Source organism: Megalobrama amblycephala, linkage group LG11, assembly GCF_018812025.1.
Source record: "Megalobrama amblycephala isolate DHTTF-2021 linkage group LG11, ASM1881202v1, whole genome shotgun sequence".
NCBI lineage: Eukaryota > Metazoa > Chordata > Actinopteri > Cypriniformes > Xenocyprididae > Megalobrama > Megalobrama amblycephala.
Genome location: NC_063054.1, coordinates 19,847,018 through 19,868,400, shown reverse-complemented (window position 1 = coordinate 19,868,400; position 21,383 = coordinate 19,847,018). Strand labels below are relative to the sequence as shown.

At 42.8% G+C, this 21,383-nt stretch overlaps 1 protein-coding gene across 5 annotated transcripts; it reads right to left on the bottom strand.

Annotated features, from left to right (window-relative positions):
• Nucleotides 1-665: 665 nt before the first annotated feature.
• slc10a1 (solute carrier family 10 member 1) lies at nt 666-21,288 on the bottom strand. Of its 5 annotated transcripts, XM_048206619.1 has the most exons (7): nt 21,174-21,288; nt 17,282-17,681; nt 6,856-7,060; nt 3,188-3,366; nt 3,022-3,046; nt 2,850-2,913; nt 666-1,203 (listed from the first exon to the last, which is right to left on the bottom strand). In XM_048206619.1, the coding sequence occupies exons 2-7, from the start codon at nt 17,635-17,637 to the stop codon at nt 1,166-1,168; spliced, it is 867 nt and encodes a 288-aa protein (XP_048062576.1). In that variant the 5' UTR covers nt 17,638-17,681; nt 21,174-21,288; the 3' UTR covers nt 666-1,165. The 5 variants fall into 5 exon arrangements, 4 of the variants coding, with proteins under 4 accessions (XP_048062576.1, XP_048062572.1, XP_048062575.1 ...); XR_007187021.1 differs by having other exon boundaries at nt 2,850-3,046; nt 3,184-3,366; XM_048206615.1 differs by having other exon boundaries at nt 2,850-3,046; nt 21,174-21,287.
• Between the last annotated feature and the right edge of the window lie 95 nt (nt 21,289-21,383).

Here is a 21,383-nt window from a genome sequence, read left to right as displayed (position 1 = left end):
CAATACCATCCTAAAAGTAAAGTGTGGTGCTAGCAGTATCATGCTGTGGGGGTGTTCTTTATCGTCAGGGACTGGGGGACTTGTCAGAGCTCAACACAGCAAAATAGAGAGTAAGCCTTAATGAAAACCTAGTCCAGAGCATCCAGAACCTCGGACTGCGGGCAGAAGGTTCACCTTCTTACGCGACAATGACCCTAAGCACACAGCTAAGACAATGCAAGTGTGGCTTATGGACAACTCTGTGAATGTCCTTGAGTGGCCCAGCCAGAGCCTGGGCTTGAACCCAATCGAACATCTCTGGGGAAACCTGAAAATGTCTGGCCACCAACGATCCTAATCCATCCTGAAAGAGCTTGAGAGGATCTGAGGAGGAGAATGGCAGAAAATCGCCAAATGCAGATGTGTAAAGCTTGTCACATCATACCCAAAAAGACTTGAGACTGTAAAGGTGTTTTAACTAAGTGCTTAAGAGTTTAGGGTTTGAATATTTATGCAATGTACTTATTTTAGTTTTTCCTTTTATGATACATTTGTCAGATCTTTTTTTTGCTCTGTCATTATGGCATGGAGTGTAGATTTATGTGGAAAAATAAGTCATTTAAAGTAGATTTTAAAATCTTTTGAAATGCATTAGCAATTTCAAATAATTCTCAATACATTTTAAATAGGTGTGGAAGATGTTTTTTATTTTAGATGGCATTATATATATATAAAAAAGGTTCATAAACAGTGTATTCTCATCGAACCCTCTATATGAAAACATAGCCTGTTATACAGTACACAAATCCTCCAATTACATAACCTGGATGAAAACCACTACTTTTAAACTTCTACTACAAAAAAAAAGTTCATTTCATTTTATTAGGGTAGGTCTATAGTGTATTTTATTATTTATATGGCATTAAAACAATTATAAGTGTTTCAGTTAAGACTAGATGACAGTACAAAAGAACAATTAGGTTCTACAGTCAAATTTATTGTTACTAGCAGTATTTCAATGTAAACAAAAATTATTTTAACACTGGCCATTCTGTTCTGCACCTACTGTTTCATCTGTTTACTCTTCTATAAAAGTGGAATAAAACCGTTCAGCATATATGATATTTGGTCATAACATTGCTTTTTCAGCTTAACAAGCACTATAGAGTCCCCTAAGATGTCACTGTCAGGGGGTAGGCACCACTGCTGTGTACACTTGTATTTCTGTGTAAGAGAAGAGAAAACAGTTCTTAAGTATTTATAATACTTATGAGAATTTAAAAATAAGTGCTACATCAATCTTTAGGTTAATTTTTTTTTTTTTTTTTTTTTTTTTTTGCTTTAAAGATAAAATACATTGGTAAACTTTCTCCTTAAGCCCTGGGTATAGTTTTTTTTTAACACATAGCTATGCTAGCGTATGTGTACGAATGCACAGCCTTGCAAAGTATACTTCACTTGACTTGGCATTTGAGTTTTGAGCAATCTCTTGCCACAAGTTAAAACCCATGTTAATATATTTGTATTCTTTCATGCTAGAGTTGTACAAAAAAGGGTACTTTCTAACCTCTTCGCACAATCTGCCGTCTATAAGACCTTATATAGCCCCTCCCCTTTTCAGCATTGCACTCGTTGTCTTTGACTTCCGGTTTGTATTTTCACAGCAATCTTACGTATTTATGAATGAACTCTTAGTTTTAAAATCTTCCCGGTCTACTGACATTTGTTAAGACATCTGCTTTAAACATCACAATGTTCATGATAACTTTTGTTAACTACAATAAGTAAATCCACTTCACCAGCTAATTATTCTTTGACAGAGATGCCATAGAAATATACAGGGCTACCGCAAAAACGATAGTTGAAAGACAAAATTCTAAAGAGGCTGTGTGCACATTTCTCTGGTCCATAAGATCTATAGGCCTCCATTGGATGAATCCCAAATGCCACACTTCTATGCACTTTCGGTCTTGGCTGCTGCGTACGTATGTTGGCTAATGGCTGAATCCCAAATGGCACCCTAAACCCTCAAGTTGCATTCACACGGGGCGTCTGCGTTAACGCTTGACGGAGGGTGTGTCTGAAGCTTGTGTCGATGCGACCGTTATAGTGATAACAGCCAATCACATTACTTTCCGGTGTTGCATGAACACAATTTGCTAGAGACTGCTCTAGAGTGTTTGCATAAGGCGATCTGATTGGCTGACGCCTGCATTGGCACTTGAAAAGTTGAGAAATCTTCAACTTTTGCCGCTTACAATGCGAGTGAAGCGACGTAACAAGACGGAACCCACAATTCAGTTCAGCAACGCATGACGTCACCCATTCAAAGTAAATGAGAAGAGTTAACGCCTACGCCCCCTGTGAATGCAGCGTGATAGTCTTCCTCTGAGTCCTCACTTTCATGATGTAATGCCGCTTTGACTGCCAGGTAAAATCCTCTGTGTAGCTCACAAACTTGCGGGCTCAGCTGAAGTGCACATATTGGCCGCAAAGGGGGCTCGCGAGCACCCTTCTGAAACCTAAAATGATGAATGGGACACCCTAAGGTCTCGTGGACTTAACGGACACGCAGCCATTGTAAGTCCACAAGACCGAAAGTGTGTAGAAGTGTGCCATTTGGGATTCAGCCATTATTGTTGTAGCTTGCATGCTTTCCGGTATGTTCTGTTTATGCAGGTTTTCTTCGACTACCTTGTAAATCGACGCCACCTTGTGAAAAATACATGAAAAATACGGTTGTATGCACACTCTTCTGATGACAAAATTTGCGTCGCCCACTGTACGCTGACCTTCGCGTGTGCATAAAAAGTGAAGTATACTTTGGGCTATAGAGGTGTAATTTCATAAGTTTAATGGACTTCATGTACCTTGGGATGGTCTCAGCTTCTGATGGCATCTGAACAGGACTATGAAGATAAGAGCCTCAATTATCTGGAACACAAGGTAGATAAGAGGAAAGAAATACAGCTGACCCATGTACTCATCAGGAAATGCCACCTTCAGGATTGTGGAACACAGTTGGATGTTCTGACAGCCTACCTCCACAGAAACAGTCCGTCTGCAACTGAGGACCCAAGGACACAAATAAACATCACAAAAAAAAGCACTGTGACTGAACAATAAATCAATTGGTTGACTATCTTGAAAATGGATTTAAACCTTGCCCAGATACAATACAATTTCATATCCTGGTGGACATACATACGGTGCATTCATCCTGAACAGAGTGGACAGGAAATATCCACATATGTATCCAGTCAATGGCATCAATGCAGCTGTGGCTATAAGCTGAGGAGATAGCACTGTGAAAATTTTTCTTCCACCAGTTATACCAGCAAGAACAGCAATGACAACAAAGGAGATCAGCAAGATCATCAACCCAACCTACAAGCCAACAGGGAATAAAACAGGAAAATAGTTGCAGAACATGCTTATAATTCATATAATTTGTCTATTATGCTGATGACATTTAGCCAGAAGATTATCCTTTACAATACAGCAGTTTGCGTGATCGAGCAGTGTTCTAAAGTGTTGGTAGTGATATAGTGTTTTCACAACATGTCAGAATTACCATAATTACAAGATCACATGTCAGAGCTTTAAAGGGCATAAACACTTGGTAGCCTTAGGCTGGAATCTCATTATAACTGTAATCCTGCGTATGTCTGTGTTTTCATGTTCCGGTCTGTTTGTGTTGGGGATTTTTTTCAAGTGATGCTCACTGCAGAGCTAAATGGGTCAAATGGGTGGAGCATAACCTAACTAGGTTTAGGGTTAAGGTTAGAGCAAGTGATGCTCGCTGAAGAGCCAAATGTCCAGCACCTAGTCTCTGGATGTAACGGGTAGAGCTTAACTTAGTCCGGAGGCAGCCTTTTTTAGCTTTTAGACAGCCTATAAATGCAAATCACATTATAAATAATTACATTTTAAAATACTCGTACACCAATGAGGGTTCTAACTGCTCTCATTGTGATGTAATGAGCATCAGGATTCTCCAGATTTGGATAGCCTTCACATGGAATTAGCATCTGGCCTCCAACTTCATTGACCAATCTCAGTGCCCGAGTGCCTCCCACTCTGTCCATCCATCCATGAGCGTTAGTATTCCTTGCCTTTGGATGGTGTAATATATGTGTATATTTTCAAACACAAAGTGTATCAGTATCAGAGCTCCTCCTCCAGCTCTTCCTCACTATCATCTTGACCAAGAGACTGGATTGTACACTATATTGCCAAAAGTTTTGGGACGCCTGCCTTTACGAGCACATGAACTTTAATGACATCCCATTCTTAATCCGTACGGTTTAATATGGAGTTGGCCCACCCTTTGTAGCTATAACAGCTTCAACTCTTCTGGGAAGGCTTTCCACAAGGTTTCCACAAGTGATGTTGGTGAGAAGGCCTGGCTCGCAGTCTCCGCTCTAATTCATCCCAAAGGTGTTCTATTGGGCTGAGGTCAGGACTCTGTGCAGGCCAGTCAAGTTCCTCCACACCAAACTCACTCATCTATGTCTTTATGGACCTTGCTTTGTGCACTGGTAGTCATGTTGGAACAGGAAGTGGCCATCCCCAAACTGTTCCCACAAAGTTGGGAGCATGAAATTGTCCAAAATGTCTTGATATGCTGAAGCATTAAGAGTTCCTTTTCCCTGAAAAACAACCCCACACCATAATCCCCCCTTCACCAAACTTTACACTTGGCACAATGCAGTCAGGCAAGTACCGTTTTCCTGGCAACCGCCAAACCCAGACTCATCCATCAGATTGCCAGACAGTGAAGCATGATTTGTCACTTCAGAGAACACGTCTCCACTGATCTAGAGTCCAGTGGCGGTGTGCTTTACATTACTGCATCTGACGCTTTGCATTGCACTTGGTGATGTAAGGCTTGGATGCAGCTGCTCGGCTATGGAAACCCATTCCATGAAGCTCTCTACGCACTGTTCTTGAGCTAATCTGAAGGACACACAAAGTCTGGAGGTCTGTTGCTATTGACTGTGCAGAAAGTTGGCGACTTCTGCGCACTGTGCACCTGCGCTGACTCCGCTCTGTGATTTTATGTGGCCTACCACTTCGTGGCTGTGTTGCTGTTGTTCCCAATTGCTTCCACTTTGTTATGATACCACTAACAGTTGACCATGGAATATAATTCACTGAGCTCCTGAGAGCGAGCCATTCTTTCACAAATGATTGTAGAAGCAGTCTGCATGCCTAGATGCTTGATTTTATACACCTATGGCCATGGAATTGATTGCAACACCTGAATTCAATGATTTGGATGGGTATCCCAATACTTTTAGCAATTCCTGAAGTTTGCAGTTCCTGAAATATGCCTGCTCTCATGTTCAGACATCACAGGCCTCATCACAGGCATTTTCGAATGTTGCTTTGTTAGAGTTCACTAACTGGTCTGAAACACGGGACTACAGCACTGAAGAATTGCCCAGAATCAGTTACTTTGTCTTTTATATAACAGTAGGCCTACTTGGAAGGCGACTCTATGCCCTCCATGCTCAAGTATAGAGATGCCACAATGGCTTGTCACCATCATATTCATATCCAACCCGGTCCATCCCGAATAGGGAAGACCACCTCTCTCAAGAGAAGGGCATTATCTGGCATCCCAATCCAGAATTGTGGATCTGCACATCTGGTGGCGTTAATTACTCTGTCTCAGTGCATGCTGAATACAATTACTGAAGCTTCTACAAGGCACCTTTATGCTGATGGAGAGATTATGAGAGCTGGTGCAGCTCAAGGGAGGAGAACCCTGTGAATTGCTCAATGCCAGTCATTCTGTCCTTACAAGAATGCCTAGACAGCGACAGCACACCTTCTATAAAGTATATGCTGCTGCCTTTTTATCATTTTAAAGCAAGGTTAACAGCCAGTCAGCAGCCAGGAATGACATGGTGGTCAAGTTTCTACAAAGCACGATATGGTTGAACGATCCCTACTTGTAATTTGGCATTGGTTTACAGTGGCTGGGTAAGCGCCGTCCCCTCCTCTACTACTACGTTTGTCATAACAAGGCGGTGCCTAAGCTGCCGTCACTTAGCCAACTCACATTCACATTCACGCTGAACCCCTGAAACGCTGGTTAGGTAGTCTTCACACCCCTAACTTGGCTGCTTGCCAGTGGCCATTGGGGTGCAACCAGGCTTTATTATTTCTAGGAGAAAGGTGTTTCACCATAGTGCCATAGTATGACACAACATCTCATTCCTTCATTTCAGGGAACCAAGGTTATGTTGGTAACTGGAGATGCATCAGGCTTCAGTATTTCTCGGAGAAAGCTGTTTCACCAGAGTGCCATAGAATGACGCAACATCTCATTCCTTCATTTCAGGGAACCAAGGTTACGTTGGGAACTGGAGATGTTATCGTTCTAGTTATCTTTGATGTGCATGGGCATTGAATGAAATTGTACCTAAAATGTCAGTTGAAGTGCTGTCACATTTATTGCAACATCCAGTCATTTCAATAATACTCCACGGGATCAGGAATTTCGAATGATCAAGGACAAAAGATTTCCCCACGCAGTGTTAGCATCTTGTTTACTCAACTGTTAAATAAAAGCAGTGTTACTCGTCGTCGTGGGAGTTTAATGTGTGTTAACAGTTTGACATTGACACTGAACTGGGAACATAGGACCCTTTTCATGTGTTCATTATGTGACATATTAATCTGGGAAACATACAAATGACCATCATGGTGCTGTTTTCCGAATATCAGCATGGCAGTGATTCGTCCGTATAGGAACAATGTGCGTGTGCACTGTAAATACAGCACAATTTTTGGAATTTTTTGTTTAATTTCAGTTTATTACAATCTAGAAATTGTTAAAGTATCCATACATGAATTAACACACACCTGGATGATGATCTTAGAATACTGGGGCACTCGGTAGTTGATCAGGATCCCAATACCGCAGGGAACCAGAATCAAAATCAGGGTCAAAGTGATCCAAATGAAAGGAACATACTCCACCAGGTTTGGGAAACCCAGGCTGTACACTAAGAGCAGGAGGGGCATCATAACCAATCCCAGTGCTGTGGAGCACATAGTCATCACAACACTGAGAGAGAGAGAGAGAGAGAGAGAGAGAGAGAAATAGTTCAATTAAGATATAAGGAAATACTTTGTGCAACATAAGCTGTCTTCAATATTGACAGGCAAACATATATTTTTTTCTCTAAATTCTAGAACTACAAACTATTAATGTAACTTATGCTGGGCACACACTAAGAGATTTTTGCAAACTTATAAGATTTTCAAAATGTAAGAGACCAAAAAAAGATTTTGCTCCTATAGTGTGTGGTGTGCTGTCTTTGTCATATCAAACTGATTTTCAACCAGAGTCCCAACTGTGCACACGGGAAATCCTGCAAAATCTCTTGAGACTTCAGAATAAACATGATGGATGATAGGCAGGAAAAAAATTGCATTGATAGTGTTTGGAATGATTTTGTTATGTTTTACAGGACACAATGTATAAATACTCGTGCTGTTGCCACAAATCTACAAGCTGATCCTTCATCTCTGCTGTCCAAATCCAAACAGAGCCCACAACAATTCAATTTGGCAACACGTCACCCATTCAAAGTAAACAAGAAGCGTTGATGCCGACGCCCCGTGTGAATGCAGCGTTATCCTAAAAGCTGTCCTCATCACTTTCCTCCTGACTTCTCTCCTCACTATTTTCTTTTCTCTCGAAAATGGTAGATGATGATAATGATTTTTTTTTATTATTATTATTAACATTATTTAATGACACAGACAACAGCAAAGGCTGCTGTCACTTTAAGAAGGAAAGCACGGACCGAAAAACTGGCACACATCCGGTTTCTTTCTCAACTGTTCACTTTCGGCATAACCAAGAGAATACTTGCAGAGACAGGTATTTTGACATAATTTTGTGTATGTGTCCGTTCAAGCACAAGTAAATTAATTTGGTGTTCGAGCACTGTCTGACTGTCTCTCTCTCTCTCCATGCACGCGTTTCAGGGGCGTGTGGCTATATGGATAACGGTTTAACTGCGATCTGTTGCGCAAATAATAATTGAAGAACAGACATATCATCATGATTGCTATCTTACCAGAGATGGAGAAAAATCCTACTCCTGTAAGTAAACGCGTCCCTGTGAACCGGTCCTCAAAAAATGTTGGTACTCAAAAGCGCTTCCTTCCATGTTTTCTGGTGCGCATTGTTTATTTTTACCGTGCATGCGCACCTGCGTACCACTTATGTGCACCCCTGATTATCTTGTGGTGTGTTCCCAGCATAAGATAATATATTAAAGGTGCACTATGTAACTTTTGGCCCTCTAGTGGCTAAAAAACAAAACTGCATGCATTTTGTGAAAGAACATTGTTTCGGTTGTGCTTTGGCTCTGCGTGACTGCAGATGAATATGGTTTGTGGCACCTGCGAACACCTAGAAATAAAAAAAGAATGTAATCTGTGCATGTAGGTGCAATATTTTATGCTTTTGTTTTGCATAAAATTTCTAATTAGAAATTAGATATTTTTAAATTAATGACGTTCACTGATTCGTAAGATAAGGGAAAAACATGTTTTAGATGTTAGTTTTTAAATTTTTAATACTACATTATTAGAAAGGTCTCAGATAATGGACCATGTAAGGGAACATGTTTTTATGAAAAAAAAAAAAAAAGTTTCTTCTAAAAATGAACATTTATTCACTTAGTTTGTGTCAACTCTGTCAGAAACATGGTCACAAAAAGTATTCTCATCGCTTCATAACATTAAGGTTAAACCACTAGTCACGTTGATTATTTTAACAATGTCTTTACTACTTCTCTGGATATTGAATGTGGTAATTTCGTTGCTTTCTATAGAAGATAAAAAAACCTCTTGGATTTCATCTAAAATATCTTAATTTGTGTTCTGAAGACCTTGCGGGTTTGAAACAACATGAGGGTGAGAAATAACATAACCACGCAATACACAGAAGCTGGTGTGTAACTCATCAGTAGCCTAACCATAGAAAGAAACTAGTAGCTGGAAAATGAGAACAAAGGAAACAGGTACAGGAACTACAACTAAACAAAAACGGAGCATACATGTTAAATAGTGTACCTTGTATCATTTCAGAGTATCAAAAGAAGGTCTAAAATGCGCACAAGGACATGAATTACTGAATTGATCCATTGTTTATGTTCAAACAAAGTCGTTAGGATGATTTGGACTTTCCAACACTAAAAAGAGCAACTTTAAAGGCAAAACAATTCACTAGAATAAATTTAGAACCTAGGGCCCAGTTTCACAGACAGATCTTAGAGTAAGCCAAGAGTAGGCCTTAGTTCAATTAGAGCATTTAATTAGCTTTTATTAATGTACCTTAGAAAAAGAAAAAAAAAAACATTACTGGTGTGCATCTTGAGACAATGGCACTGACATATTTAAAGTACCCCTTCAATAATTGTATCCATTAAAACTATTTTTTTTTTAATTACATATTTAAATGTTTTTTCCTGTGAAAAAAAATCTTAATGCCTTAAAATAAATGTAACTCTACACCTTGCCTCATTTATTATACACGGATCAATGAATATGCTAATTAGCCCCGCCTCCACTCACTCTCATGGGCCCAGAGATCCACTGTCAATTTGCTGAGGTAAATGCTGCACAAAGGAATTGCTTTTTACAATGTAAGCCACATAACGCAATTAATATGATTAGTCTTTTGCTTGACTACATTGTCAAACATCTGCTAATAATGTGTTGCTAATGTTACACAAACCATGTTCCTGTTTGTCATGTCAAAGTCAGACAGCTGCCTTCTAATAAAGCCGGGGACACACTTAACTACTGTAAGGCCGATTATGAATGTAATTTGATACTTACTGATCATGCCCAAACGCGAAGAGTAAGAGTCAGAGCCAGAGCCAGTTGCACTCAGTCGGTGTTTACAGTCAGTGTTTATATTCTGTGTGCAAGTATTTAAATCTGCTTCAGTCAAAGCAGACAGTCTATGTGTTGAGCTCAGTAGTCATTAAGTGTGTCCCCAGCTTAAAAATCAATAGGATTTGAACAACTTAGATAGAACGTCAGTGGAGAAAGGCATATAGTTCATCATAGCATCGTAATACACCTGCTATAGTTCAATATCATATCAACAGAAAAATATTCTGGGATAACCTGGTTGGTCAGTTAATGAAATGCTAAAGCCCCCCAGCATGTTGATGTGATTGGTTACACGGTAGTTTGTGACATCACAAACACCAGCGATTTCAAACCGTGGGTTTGAGACTGTCTTTAGATCACTGCAATGGTGTTGACTTTTGAATTTGCACATGGTTTGTCTTAAAAGAAGATTAAAAACACATAGACATAAACAACATTATAAACTTGATTTTCACCACAGGGGAACTTTAAGACATAATTTTGAAATATTTTAAAACAGCTCAAACATGCATTTGAGTCTTGTCATGATCATTACTAGGAGTGCCCTTGTCTGCCACTAGAGGGCACTCCAACCCGGACTGTGTCTCACCCCACTTGTGAACTTCATTACCCATAACGCACTTCCCGGACTCATTATCTCATGTCATTGCACCCAGCTGTTTTGTGTTCCCTCATCAGTGTCTGTCTATTTATACCCTGTTTGTTTCTGTTTTAGTCATGGAGTTTTCAGTTCAGGTCACCAGTTTCTTTGTTTGTTTTCTTGTTTCCTGTTTGACTGCTTTGTGGATTTTGACCCCTGCCTGTTTCTGGATTAGGACTTTGGATTACCCATTAAAACCTTGCACTTGGATCTTGCCTGTTCGTCTCTGTGATTTACCGTGACAGAAAACTCCATCACAACTAGATCCAGCAGGATGGGTATTCAAATCACTCCTCCGGCTACTGTGAGGGAGCGGATGGCTCAACTACAGAATTTAACTACCATGAAACAACAGGGCAATGAGGTGGGTGGTTTTGCCCAATTGTTTTGGACCCTGGCGGTAGGGCTGGGATATAATGATGCGGCCTTAATGGACCTTTTGAATGGTTGCCTGGATAACTCGCTACCTCAGTGGGAGATGGATGGACTGGGAGACCTGGACTTTTGGGGGTTCGTCCACTACCTCCAACGTCGGAGTAGGGGGGCCGTACCGTGTCAACCAGAACACGCTCCAACCCATGAGTTCACTCCAGTCAGTGTGCATGCTCCAGCCTGTGAATCCGTTCCAGAAGCCACAGAGGAGGTGGGCACTGAGCCTCTGCTTCACCCAGGTAAAAGGAGGAGGAGGAGGAGAAGGAAGAAGGCTTCCTTCATCCTTCAAGGCCCGTGAGTCCGCTCCAGCCAGGGAGTCCGCTCCAGCCAGGGAGTCCGCTCCAGCCAGGGAGTCCGCTCCAGCCAGGGAGTCCGCTCCAGAGCCCGCTCCAGCCAGTGAGTCCGCTCCAGAGCCCGCTCCAGCCAGGGAGTCCGCTCCAGAGCCCGCTCCAGCCAGTGAGTCCGCTCCAGCCAGTGAGTCCGCTCCAGCCAGTGAGTCCGCTCCAGAGCCCGCTCCAGCCAGTGAGTCCGCTCCAGAGCCCGCTCCAGCCAGTGAGTCCGCTCCAGCCACTGAGTCCGCTCCAGAGCCCGCTCCAGCCAGTGAGTCCGCTCCAGAGCCCGCTCCAGCCAGTGAGTCCGCTCCAGAGCCCGCTCCAGCCAGTGAGTCCGCTCCAGCCAGTGAGTCCGCTCCAGAGCCCGCTCCAGCCAGTGAGTCCGCTCCAGAGCCCGCTCCAGCCAGTGAGTCCGCTCCAGAGCCCGCTCCAGCCAGTGAGTCCGCTCCAGAGCCCGCTCCAGCCAGTGAGTCCGCTCCAGCCAGTGAGTCCGCTCCAGAGCCCGCTCCAGCCAGTGAGTCCGCTCCAGAGCCCACTCCAGCCAGTGAGTCCGCTCCAGAGCCCGCTCCAGCCAGTGAGTCCGCTCCAGCCAGTGAGTCCGCTCCAGAGCCCGCTCCAGCCAGTGAGTCCGCTCCAGAGCCCGCTCCAGCCAGTGAGTCCGCTCCAGCCAGTGAGTCCGCTCCAGAGCCCGCTCCAGCCAGTGAGTCCGCTCCAGAGCCCACTCCAGCCAGTGAGTCCGCTCCAGAGCCCGCTCCAGCCAGTGAGTCCGCTCCAGCCAGTGAGTCCGCTCCAGAGCCCGCTCCAGCCAGTGAGTCCGCTCCAGAGCCCGCTCCAGCCAGTGAGTCCGCTCCAGCCAGTGAGTCCGCTCCAGAGCCCGCTCCAGCCAGTGAGTCCGCTCCAGAGCCCGCTCCAGCCAGTGAGTCCGCTCCAGAGCCCGCTCCAGCCAGTGAGTCCGCTCCAGCCAGTGAGTCCGCTCCAGAGCCCGCTCCAGCCAGTGAGTCCGCTCCAGAGCCCGCTCCAGCCAGTGAGTCCGCTCCAGAGCCCGCTCCAGCCAGTGAGTCCGCTCCAGCCAGTGAGTCCGCTCCAGAGCCCGCTCCAGCCAGTGAGTCCGCTCCAGAGCCCACTCCAGCCAGTGAGTCCGCTCCAGAGCCCGCTCCAGCCAGTGAGTCCGCTCCAGCCAGTGAGTCCGCTCCAGAGCCCGCTCCAGCCAGTGAGTCCGCTCCAGCCAGTGAGTCCGCTCCAGAGCCCACTCCAGCCAGTGAGTCCGCTCCAGAGCCCACTCCAGCCAGTGAGTCCGCTCCAGAGCCCGCTCCAGCCAGTGAGTCCGCTCCAGAGCCCACACCAGCCAGTGAGTCCGTTCCAGAGCCCGCTCCAGCCAGTGAGTCCGCTCCAGCCAGTGAGTCCGCTCCAGAGTCCGCTCCAGCCAGTGAGTCCGCTCCAGAGCCCGCTCCAGCCAGTGAGTCCGCTCCAGAGCCCGCTCCAGCCAGTGAGTCCGCTCCAGCCAGTGAGTCCGCTCCAGAGCCCGCTCCAGCCAGTGAGTCCGCTCCAGCCAGTGAGTCCGCTCCAGAGCCCGCTCCAGCCAGTGAGTCCGCTCCAGCCAGTGAGTCCGCTCCAGAGCCCGCTCCAGCCAGTGAGTCCGCTCCAGAGCTCGCTCCAGCCAGTGAGTCCGCTCCAGCCAGTGAGTCCGCTCCAGAGCCCGCTCCAGAGCCCGCTCCAGCCAGTGAGTCCGCCAGTGAGCCCGCTCCAGCCAGTGAGTCCGCTCCAGAGCCCGCTCCAGCCAGTGAGTCCGCTCCAGAGCCCGCTCCAGCCAGTGAGTCCGCTCCAGCTCCAGCCAGTGAGTCCACTCCAGAGCCCGCTCCAGCCAGTGAGTTCGCTCCAGAGCCCGCTCCAGTCAGTGAGCCCGCCCCAGTCAGTGAGCCCGCTCCAGTCAGTGAGCCCGCTCCAGTCAGGGAGTCCGCTCCAGTCAGTGAGCCCGCTCCAGTCAGGGAGTCCGCTCCAGTCAGTTAGCCCACTCCAGTCAGTGAATCCGTCCCAGATCCTGCTCCAGCCAGTGAGTCCGCTCCAGAGCCCGCTCCAGTCAGTGAGTCCGCTCCAGCCAGTGAGCCCGCTCCAGAGCCCACTCCAGCCAGTGAGTTCGCTCCAGAGCCCGCTCCAGTCAGTGAGTCCGCTCCAGCCAGTGAGTCCACTCCAGAGCCCGCTCCAGTCAGTAAGTTCGCTCCAGCCAGTGAGTCCACTCCAGAGCCCGCTCCAGTCAGTGAGTTTGCTCCAGAGCCCGCTCCAGCCACTGAGTCCACTCCAGAGCCTGCTCCAGTCAGGGAGTCCACTCCAGTCAGTGAGCCCACTCCAGTCAGTGAATCCGTCCCAGATCCCGCTCCAGCCAGTGAGTCCGCTCCAGAGCCCGCTCCAGTCAGTGAGTCCGCTCCAGCCAGTGAGTCCACTCCAGAGCCCACTCCAGCCAGTGAGTTCGCTCCAGAGCCCGCTCCAGTCAGTGAGTCCGCTCCAGCCAGTGAGTCCACTCCAGAGCCCGCTCCAGTCAGTGAGCTCGCTCCAGCCAGTGAGTCCACTCCAGAGCCCGCTCCAGCCAGTGAGTTCGCTCCAGAGCCCGCTCCAGCCAGTGAGTCCACTCCAGAGCCCGCTCCAGTCAGGGAGTCCGCTCCAGTCAGGGAGCCCGCTCCAGTCAGGGAGCCCGCTCCAGTCAGGGAGCCCGCTCCAGTCAGGGAGCCCGCTCCAGTCAGGGAGCCCGCTCCAGTCAGGGAGTCCGCTCCAGTCAGGGAGTCCGCTCCAGTCAGGGAGTCCGCTCCAGTCAGGGAGTCCGCTCCAGTCAGGGAGTCCACTCCAGTCAGTGAATCCGTCCCAGATCCCGCTCCAGCCAGTGAGTCCGCTCCAGTCAGTGAGTCCGCTCCAGTCAGTGAGTCCGCTCCAGCCAGTGAGCCCGCTCCAGAGCCCACTCCAGCCAGTGAGTTCGCTCCAGAGCCCGCTCCAGTCAGTGAGTCCGCTCCAGCCAGTGAGTCCACTCCAGAGCCCGCTCCAGTCAGTGAGTTCGCTTCAGCCAGTGACTCCACTCCAGAGCCCGCTCCAGTCAGTGAGTTCGCTCCAGAGCCCGCTCCAGTCAGTGAGTCCGCTCCAGCCAGTGAGTCCACTCCAGAGCCCGGTCCAGTCAGTGAGTCCACTCCAGAGCCCTCTCCAGCCAGTGAGTAAGCGCCTTGCCCTGCCGTCGCCGACTAAGCGCCTCCAGCGCCGCCCTGGCAGTCAGCCAGGACTCCAGACCTGCTGGCACCCGCATGGTCAGTTCCTCCAGCGCCGCCCTGGCAGTCAGCCAGGACTCCAGACCTGCTGGCACCCGCATGGTCAGTTCCTCCAGCGCCACCCTGGCAGTCAGCCAGGACCCCAGGCCTGTTGACACCCGCTTGGTCAGTTCCTCCAGCACCACCTTGGCAACTTGCCCCCGACCCCACTAGAGTCTCCATGGACTGTTCCCCCCCGGCTCCCCCCTGGCCTTCTGTTGGAGACTCTGGACCTGGCCCACCATCCCTCCCCCTGGTCCTCCTCCTTTCCACCTCCCTCCTGAGTTTTTGTGTTTTTGGTTTTTTTTGTGTCGGGCGGAGCGTTTGGTAGCCGCTCCTTTGAGGTAATGTCATGATCATTACTAGGAGTGCCCTTGTCTGCCACTAGACGGCACTCCAACCCGGACTGTGTCTCACCCCACTTGTGAACTTCATTACCCATAACGCACTTCCCGGACTCATTATCTCATGTCATTGCACCCGGCTGTTTTGTGTTCCCTCATCAGTGTCTGTTTGTTTCTGTTTTAGTCATGGAGTTTTCAGTTCAGGTCACCAGTTTCTTTGTTTGTTTTCTTGTTTCCTGTTTGACTGCTTTGTGGATTTTGACCCCTGCCTGTTTCTGGATTAGGACTTTGGATTACCCATTAAAACCTTGCACTTGGATCTTGCCTGTGCGTCTCTGTGATTTACCGTGACAATTCTAGTTTAAGCCTTGTCTGTGAAACCGGGGGAATAATTTTCATTGTTATTAAAGTGGCTATTATTACCATATCACATCGTTATTATATATAAAAATATATATGTTACCCGCGCTGGCGAAATGAGTCGGAAGTCGCAACGTTCTATTTTAAGACATGGGCCAATAATGTGGAAAAACAATGAAAAAATTGTTTTTTTGTTGTTTTTTTAAAGCTAATTTCAAAGAACAGTCTTTCAAAAATAATCTCCCAAAGTTTCGTAGTCCAGATAAATGAGTAAAGGTATTTAAATGGCTATTAAATTTGACATGGTTTTACTAAATTCGCTGGAAATGAACTTCTCAACTCCTCTCATCACTTATGAGCATTAAGTGAAAAAGAAATAGCACAGCCGCTAACTGAATACAGGCATGTATATTTCACGTGCTCATAACTTCATGAAAACTGCATAGATCATAAAAATGGCACATCAATATTTAAAGCAGATTCTCAAGATTAAAACGAATCCAAAATCAATATAATATATTCCGTTGATCACAAGATATTACTCACGGAATAATTTAACATACTTGGCTAAAAACATGTCTCTCATCTCTCCGGGATGCAGTGTGTATCCAATGTTCTCGGACTAATCCATGTTCATTTTCCAACGTGGAATAACACAAAATAGATATCATTTCAAAGCTTAGAATCTCTAAACCGCAGTTTACCGCCCGTTGGCGCCACCTGGCTGCGGAAAAAATGAACAACAATTTTTCAAACTATTCTTTATGCTATCACCACGAAATTTGAACCAGATGCAGCTCACATATAGGAGAGCATCACCAAAAAATATTTTTTTTAGCGATCTTATTGTGTTCCTGAGTTATTCCATGTCAAATAAAAAAAGAAAAATTATTTTTAAAAAAAGTATATATATATTTTTGTATTTTATCAGCTGTTTCTCAGCAAGAAAATGTCCAAATGTAATGTAATTTATATTTTCTTAAAATTTTGATTGTTTTCTAGCAAATGATACCTACCTTTTGACTCTCCTTGCTAGAGTTTTGGAGTTATGAGTCTTTACTTTTGAGTGTGTCGCTCAGAAAAAAAAAGAAAAGAAAAAAAACTCTAAAAAAGCCTTCAGGTCTTAAAGGGTTAATTCAAATAAGTATATACTTTCAAATAATTTGAGCTTCAGCCTGGTTTAGCATTTATATATATAAAAATGTCTTTGGTCAAATTAAGCTGTAAAATAAATAGTTTATCCCTTTAAATGCAATGGATTTTGAAGGATATCAACAAAAAACGGGCAAAAAACTTTAAAAGCGATTTTCTCAGGTTTTCAATTGGAAAAAGAGGGCAGACGACCATAATTCAAATGGGTATATCTTTAAAACTATTCAAGGTATGACTTTGACTAGGATATCATTTTAAAGCTCATCTTTCCATTGATACCAAAATCTCAATTTTGAAATTTGGGTCACTGTGACTCATTTTGCTGGATCAGGTCACATATGAGATAATTCCAACGGTATGTTTTATGCAATAAACTGAAGCTCCGTTAGTATGAAATATATATAATTATAGAAACTTTAACGAGAAAAGCATTAGAGGATGGCTGCAGCAGATCCGTGACAAAAACATCCTGTTTTGCTTTATCTTTCCTCAAAATTGGAATTGGAATGTGTGCTACAGTAAATAATGAAATTAACTGCAATTGTTTTATTTTTTAGGGTTTCTAAATAATGATAAAAAAGCTGTATAGTTTTAACAAATTAACTCACCTACCACTCTAGGCTACTTGAACATTCTATGCAAACATCTGGGCTAAAAACAAACACCTGATTTGCTGATTGTCACTGATCTGTTATTGCCCAATTGGCTATGTAAACTAAAGGAAATCCATAGATCTTGCATTTTTGCAGCAGATTTCTCAATAAGATGAAGCTCATCTTTTTCCTTATTCTACTATTGGAAAATATTTATTGTCTCAAGAATTACCTGAGGTTCATGTCTCCCTGGAGGGCCAGAGTAAAGATGTTTGAGATGTTTCCTCCAGGACAGCATCCACAAATTAACACAGATATGCTCTCCATAGCACCTAAATGAAACAGCTTTGCTAGGCAGAAGGCTGTGAGGGGCATTATACCATATTGAGCCAAAACTGCAATTGCCACCCCTTTGGGTTTGGTGAGATGATTCTTGATCTTTGAGATCTCCATTGTGCAACCAAGAGACACCATGGTGATAAAAAGAATGACAATTAAGGCCAAACCGATGATCTTGTCCATATTTTGATTCAATGCAGTGGTGGTGTTTACATTCCTTGAAGAGTTGGTTTGATTGAAAGTATCCATCTTTTTTTATTTTTTAGATGAATTTATTTTATGTTTTTCATAAGCTGTGAGATAGAAAAGAAAGGACGTTAAAGTGTAAAATAACATTTAAGTAATCCAATAAACAACAACAACAAATAACAAAGATTGTTAAAAGTAGAATGTTTGTTTTTCAGTAGATAGATAAATCTCAAACCTACCTCTGATTCATGTAGTGCTTTTGTTAATGTGTTGTGCAAGTGAGAAAAAGGAGGTTTCCTATCTGTCCTCTGATCTAGTGTTTTTTTTTTTTTCAACTGGTTTGTTCCTTAACCCTTTAAGGGCTAAGCTATTTATAACCGTTTTCATTCACCTTATTTACATTTAATATAATGTAATAATTTCTGAACACAGACAATTGTACTCTGATCTGTTATTACCAAACACGCATTTCAGCTTTTTTCATGCAGTTGTTTCAAAAAAAGAACATAATTGAAAATATACACATTTGAAACATACTATCAACCTTTTTCATACATGTATTAGGCATCAGAAGTAACTAGGTAAACTCTTTCCAACACATAGGCTTGTGGGAGAATGCTGCTTTATTCCACACCACAATGAATATGTTGAAACAGAGTGAAACTACAGAGAGGAGATGTAAATATAATAGAACTACTTAGTTATCTCCAACAAAAAAAACACTAATATGAATTTGTTGTATATAGTTCTTAAAATGGCTAACAGTCCACATTACACAGCTTTATAAATAGTAAATTTAACAAATTGAATATAAATGAATCACAAAACTTACAGACAATACTTTCTGCAGAGGATCACAAAATGAATGGCTTGCTTCAAGTTCCTTCTGTGTTGTATTAACTGTAACTGATGCAATTAACTGAATTTAACTGTCATGGAATGTTACAATGGCAACTATTTTTAAAGGAAGCTACTATCTATTGGTATTGGAATCAACATTAAATGAATGATCCAGAACAAGAAATGTATGCGATCCTATACTAGCAAAGTGATTGTATTTATTGACACTTTTTTACTTCTAGTAAAGTTTCAGTCCAACAGAGACAGACAGTTTGCACTCATACTTTTCTCCATATTTTGTTCTGTAGCAAATTCTGTTATGCTATGCGGATTATTTCCTTGTTGAGTTCTTTGTCATTCAAGTTTCAAAGTTGAAATCTTTGCAAAGCAAGATTTCGATTCTTGTGTTCTTTGCTACCCACCGTCTATAACCACATCCTACACAATGCAGCTGTATATTTCCAGTTAGTCAGCCAGGTAAGGGAGAAAACAAAATTATAATTTACATTTAAGTATTTGGCAGATGCTTTTATGCATTTGGAAGATGCTTTTATAAAGCGACTTACATGTATTCAGGTCACATTTCCTGAGGTTACATTCCCTGGGAATCAAACCCATATTATATTATATTATATTATATTATATTATATTATATTATATTATATTATATTATATTATATTATATAACAGTACTATGAATAAATCAAGACCAGTTATGTTTTTTAGTATGTTATATTACATTATATTATATAACGGTACTTTCAATTAATCAAGATCATTTGAACAACCAATCATAAACATTTGAACATCATTTTAATCTGAAAAGCTTTTTTTTCTTAGGCCTATTCTTAATGTATAGTGCCATCTAGTGTTGAATATTAAATACTTGCTAAACATTCTATGTATCTGAAACACAAAATTATCTAAAAAAAAAAAAAAAAAAAGTGTTACTATACTTTAGGGTCCAACAAAATGAAATTACTAATCTTATGTTATTCAAGTCATATTTTAAATATTTGCAAGCTTTTATCTAATATAACGGTGCTTCTTCCATTATGAAGTGTTATGACAGTACTCATATTTTTGAATTTGACTAATTTAATGTGTGCATACACTGGCATTGCAGTTCACCAAAGGGGACAGGGTGGGACAGATTAATCCTGCAGTGAAGCAGAGCCCCCCTGAGGAGGTATGGGGGAAGGGTGCTGGTGGGCCACATAGATTGTCTGAGCTCAGTTGCGAGCTGCCACATAGACAAAGCTGCTTTTTGAAGCAGTCACCCTTCATCCCGCTTCAGACTCCTGTAGTCCATTTCATTCTCTACAGCCAGTATAGCATTTAGAAAACAGATAGTTGGAAGTGCAGAAATGGATCATTACTAATGGAGGTGGAACATTGTGAAAATGACTGAAAGGGGTTTTGCCCTTAGGACTGCAATGCACTCCTAGTATTGACACCCCATGTGTGTACATTCTTTGACCACAATATGGATTCAGAAAATGTGCATGGCCTATATGAAGAATTTCAAAAGGAATAAAGCTAATGGATAAGTAAATGAGAAGTTGGTTGGTTAATGAATGTTTAATTGCAATAACAGCCAACAAATTAGGTGATTTATTACTTATATATATATATAAAATATGGGGGAAGGGTGCTGGTGGGTCACATATTATTTGTTGTGGTAAGGTGGGTCAGAGCAAAGATAGGGCAATGAGAAAGGGTCAGTGACAGTATTGGTGTGTTTGCATGAGCCCCCCTGTTTGGTACTATGACCCTGTGGGGGAGTGAACACAACTATGTGCTTGTTTTTACCCTTTTACTGATCCAGCAGCTCTTATAATCCACTGTTTAAGCTCCTTATCTGTAGCACTATTTTGAGGAGAGAGGGAAAAAATACACTATCTGCCTTGCTTTTTAGGGAGTCTGACAGTTGATCTTTATGTTGACTGTTTATTTATAATCTGTACAGAACAACTGAATTGTAATCATAAAAGTTATGTGGTCTTATGAAATACCAGCACATGCATTTGATAAGGGTTTGCTGTATTTTATCTAGATATGTGTGATAGGATTATAAGATGTATGTATTTTTATTGGTTACAATGGATTTTTTTATATGTATGTATGTCAGAGTATTGAAACCATTATTCAGGCATTTATAATTTCAAAATGAAAAAAATAAACTACTTTATACAGATTTAATTTTTGACAATCACAGTCATAACAACAAAAAGTATGTTATTCTCAGAGATTTTGTAAAGAATTAAAGTATTTTTCATTGATATCTGGACATTTTTTTTTATATTAACTGCAGAAGGTTATATATATATATATATATATATATATATATATATATATATATATATATATATATATATATATATTGTGTGTGTGTGTTTAATTTATATTTAACCTCATGATTTTGTGTAGTAAATTTCATAAAATTGAATGAAAAGGCAAATTTGACAGCCGATTCATGTTTTATTGTTTTTACAACTTGCTTTGTTTGTATATATACGCTATCTAAAACATATCAATAAGAAATCAAAATGTTGTATTTCAAACGATTAACTAAATAGAGATTTGTTTAGGAGTTTATTTAGATTTGTTTTAAACTATAACTATTTAGGCTGTTTATTTAGTATGGATATGTGGTTTGTATTGTTCTAATAGGCATAATAATAATAATAATAATAATTAAATACGAATATTAACATTGCACGAAATGTTTATAGTGTAGGCCTAGTATTACTTACAAATATTTGTAGTATTAGTAATCGGCGCATTAGTCACAAACAGCACTGAGCACTTTCCACGTGTCTTGCTGGTAGCGTGACATAAAATGAACTTCATTTACCATGAAGCACTCCGAATAAAAGGGCTTTCCTTCAACGCGAAATAGAGGCGCCGCCCCCAAAAGCTGCCTGGGTGTTGTAGTTCTATTTGAATAGATTCGTCGTTACATC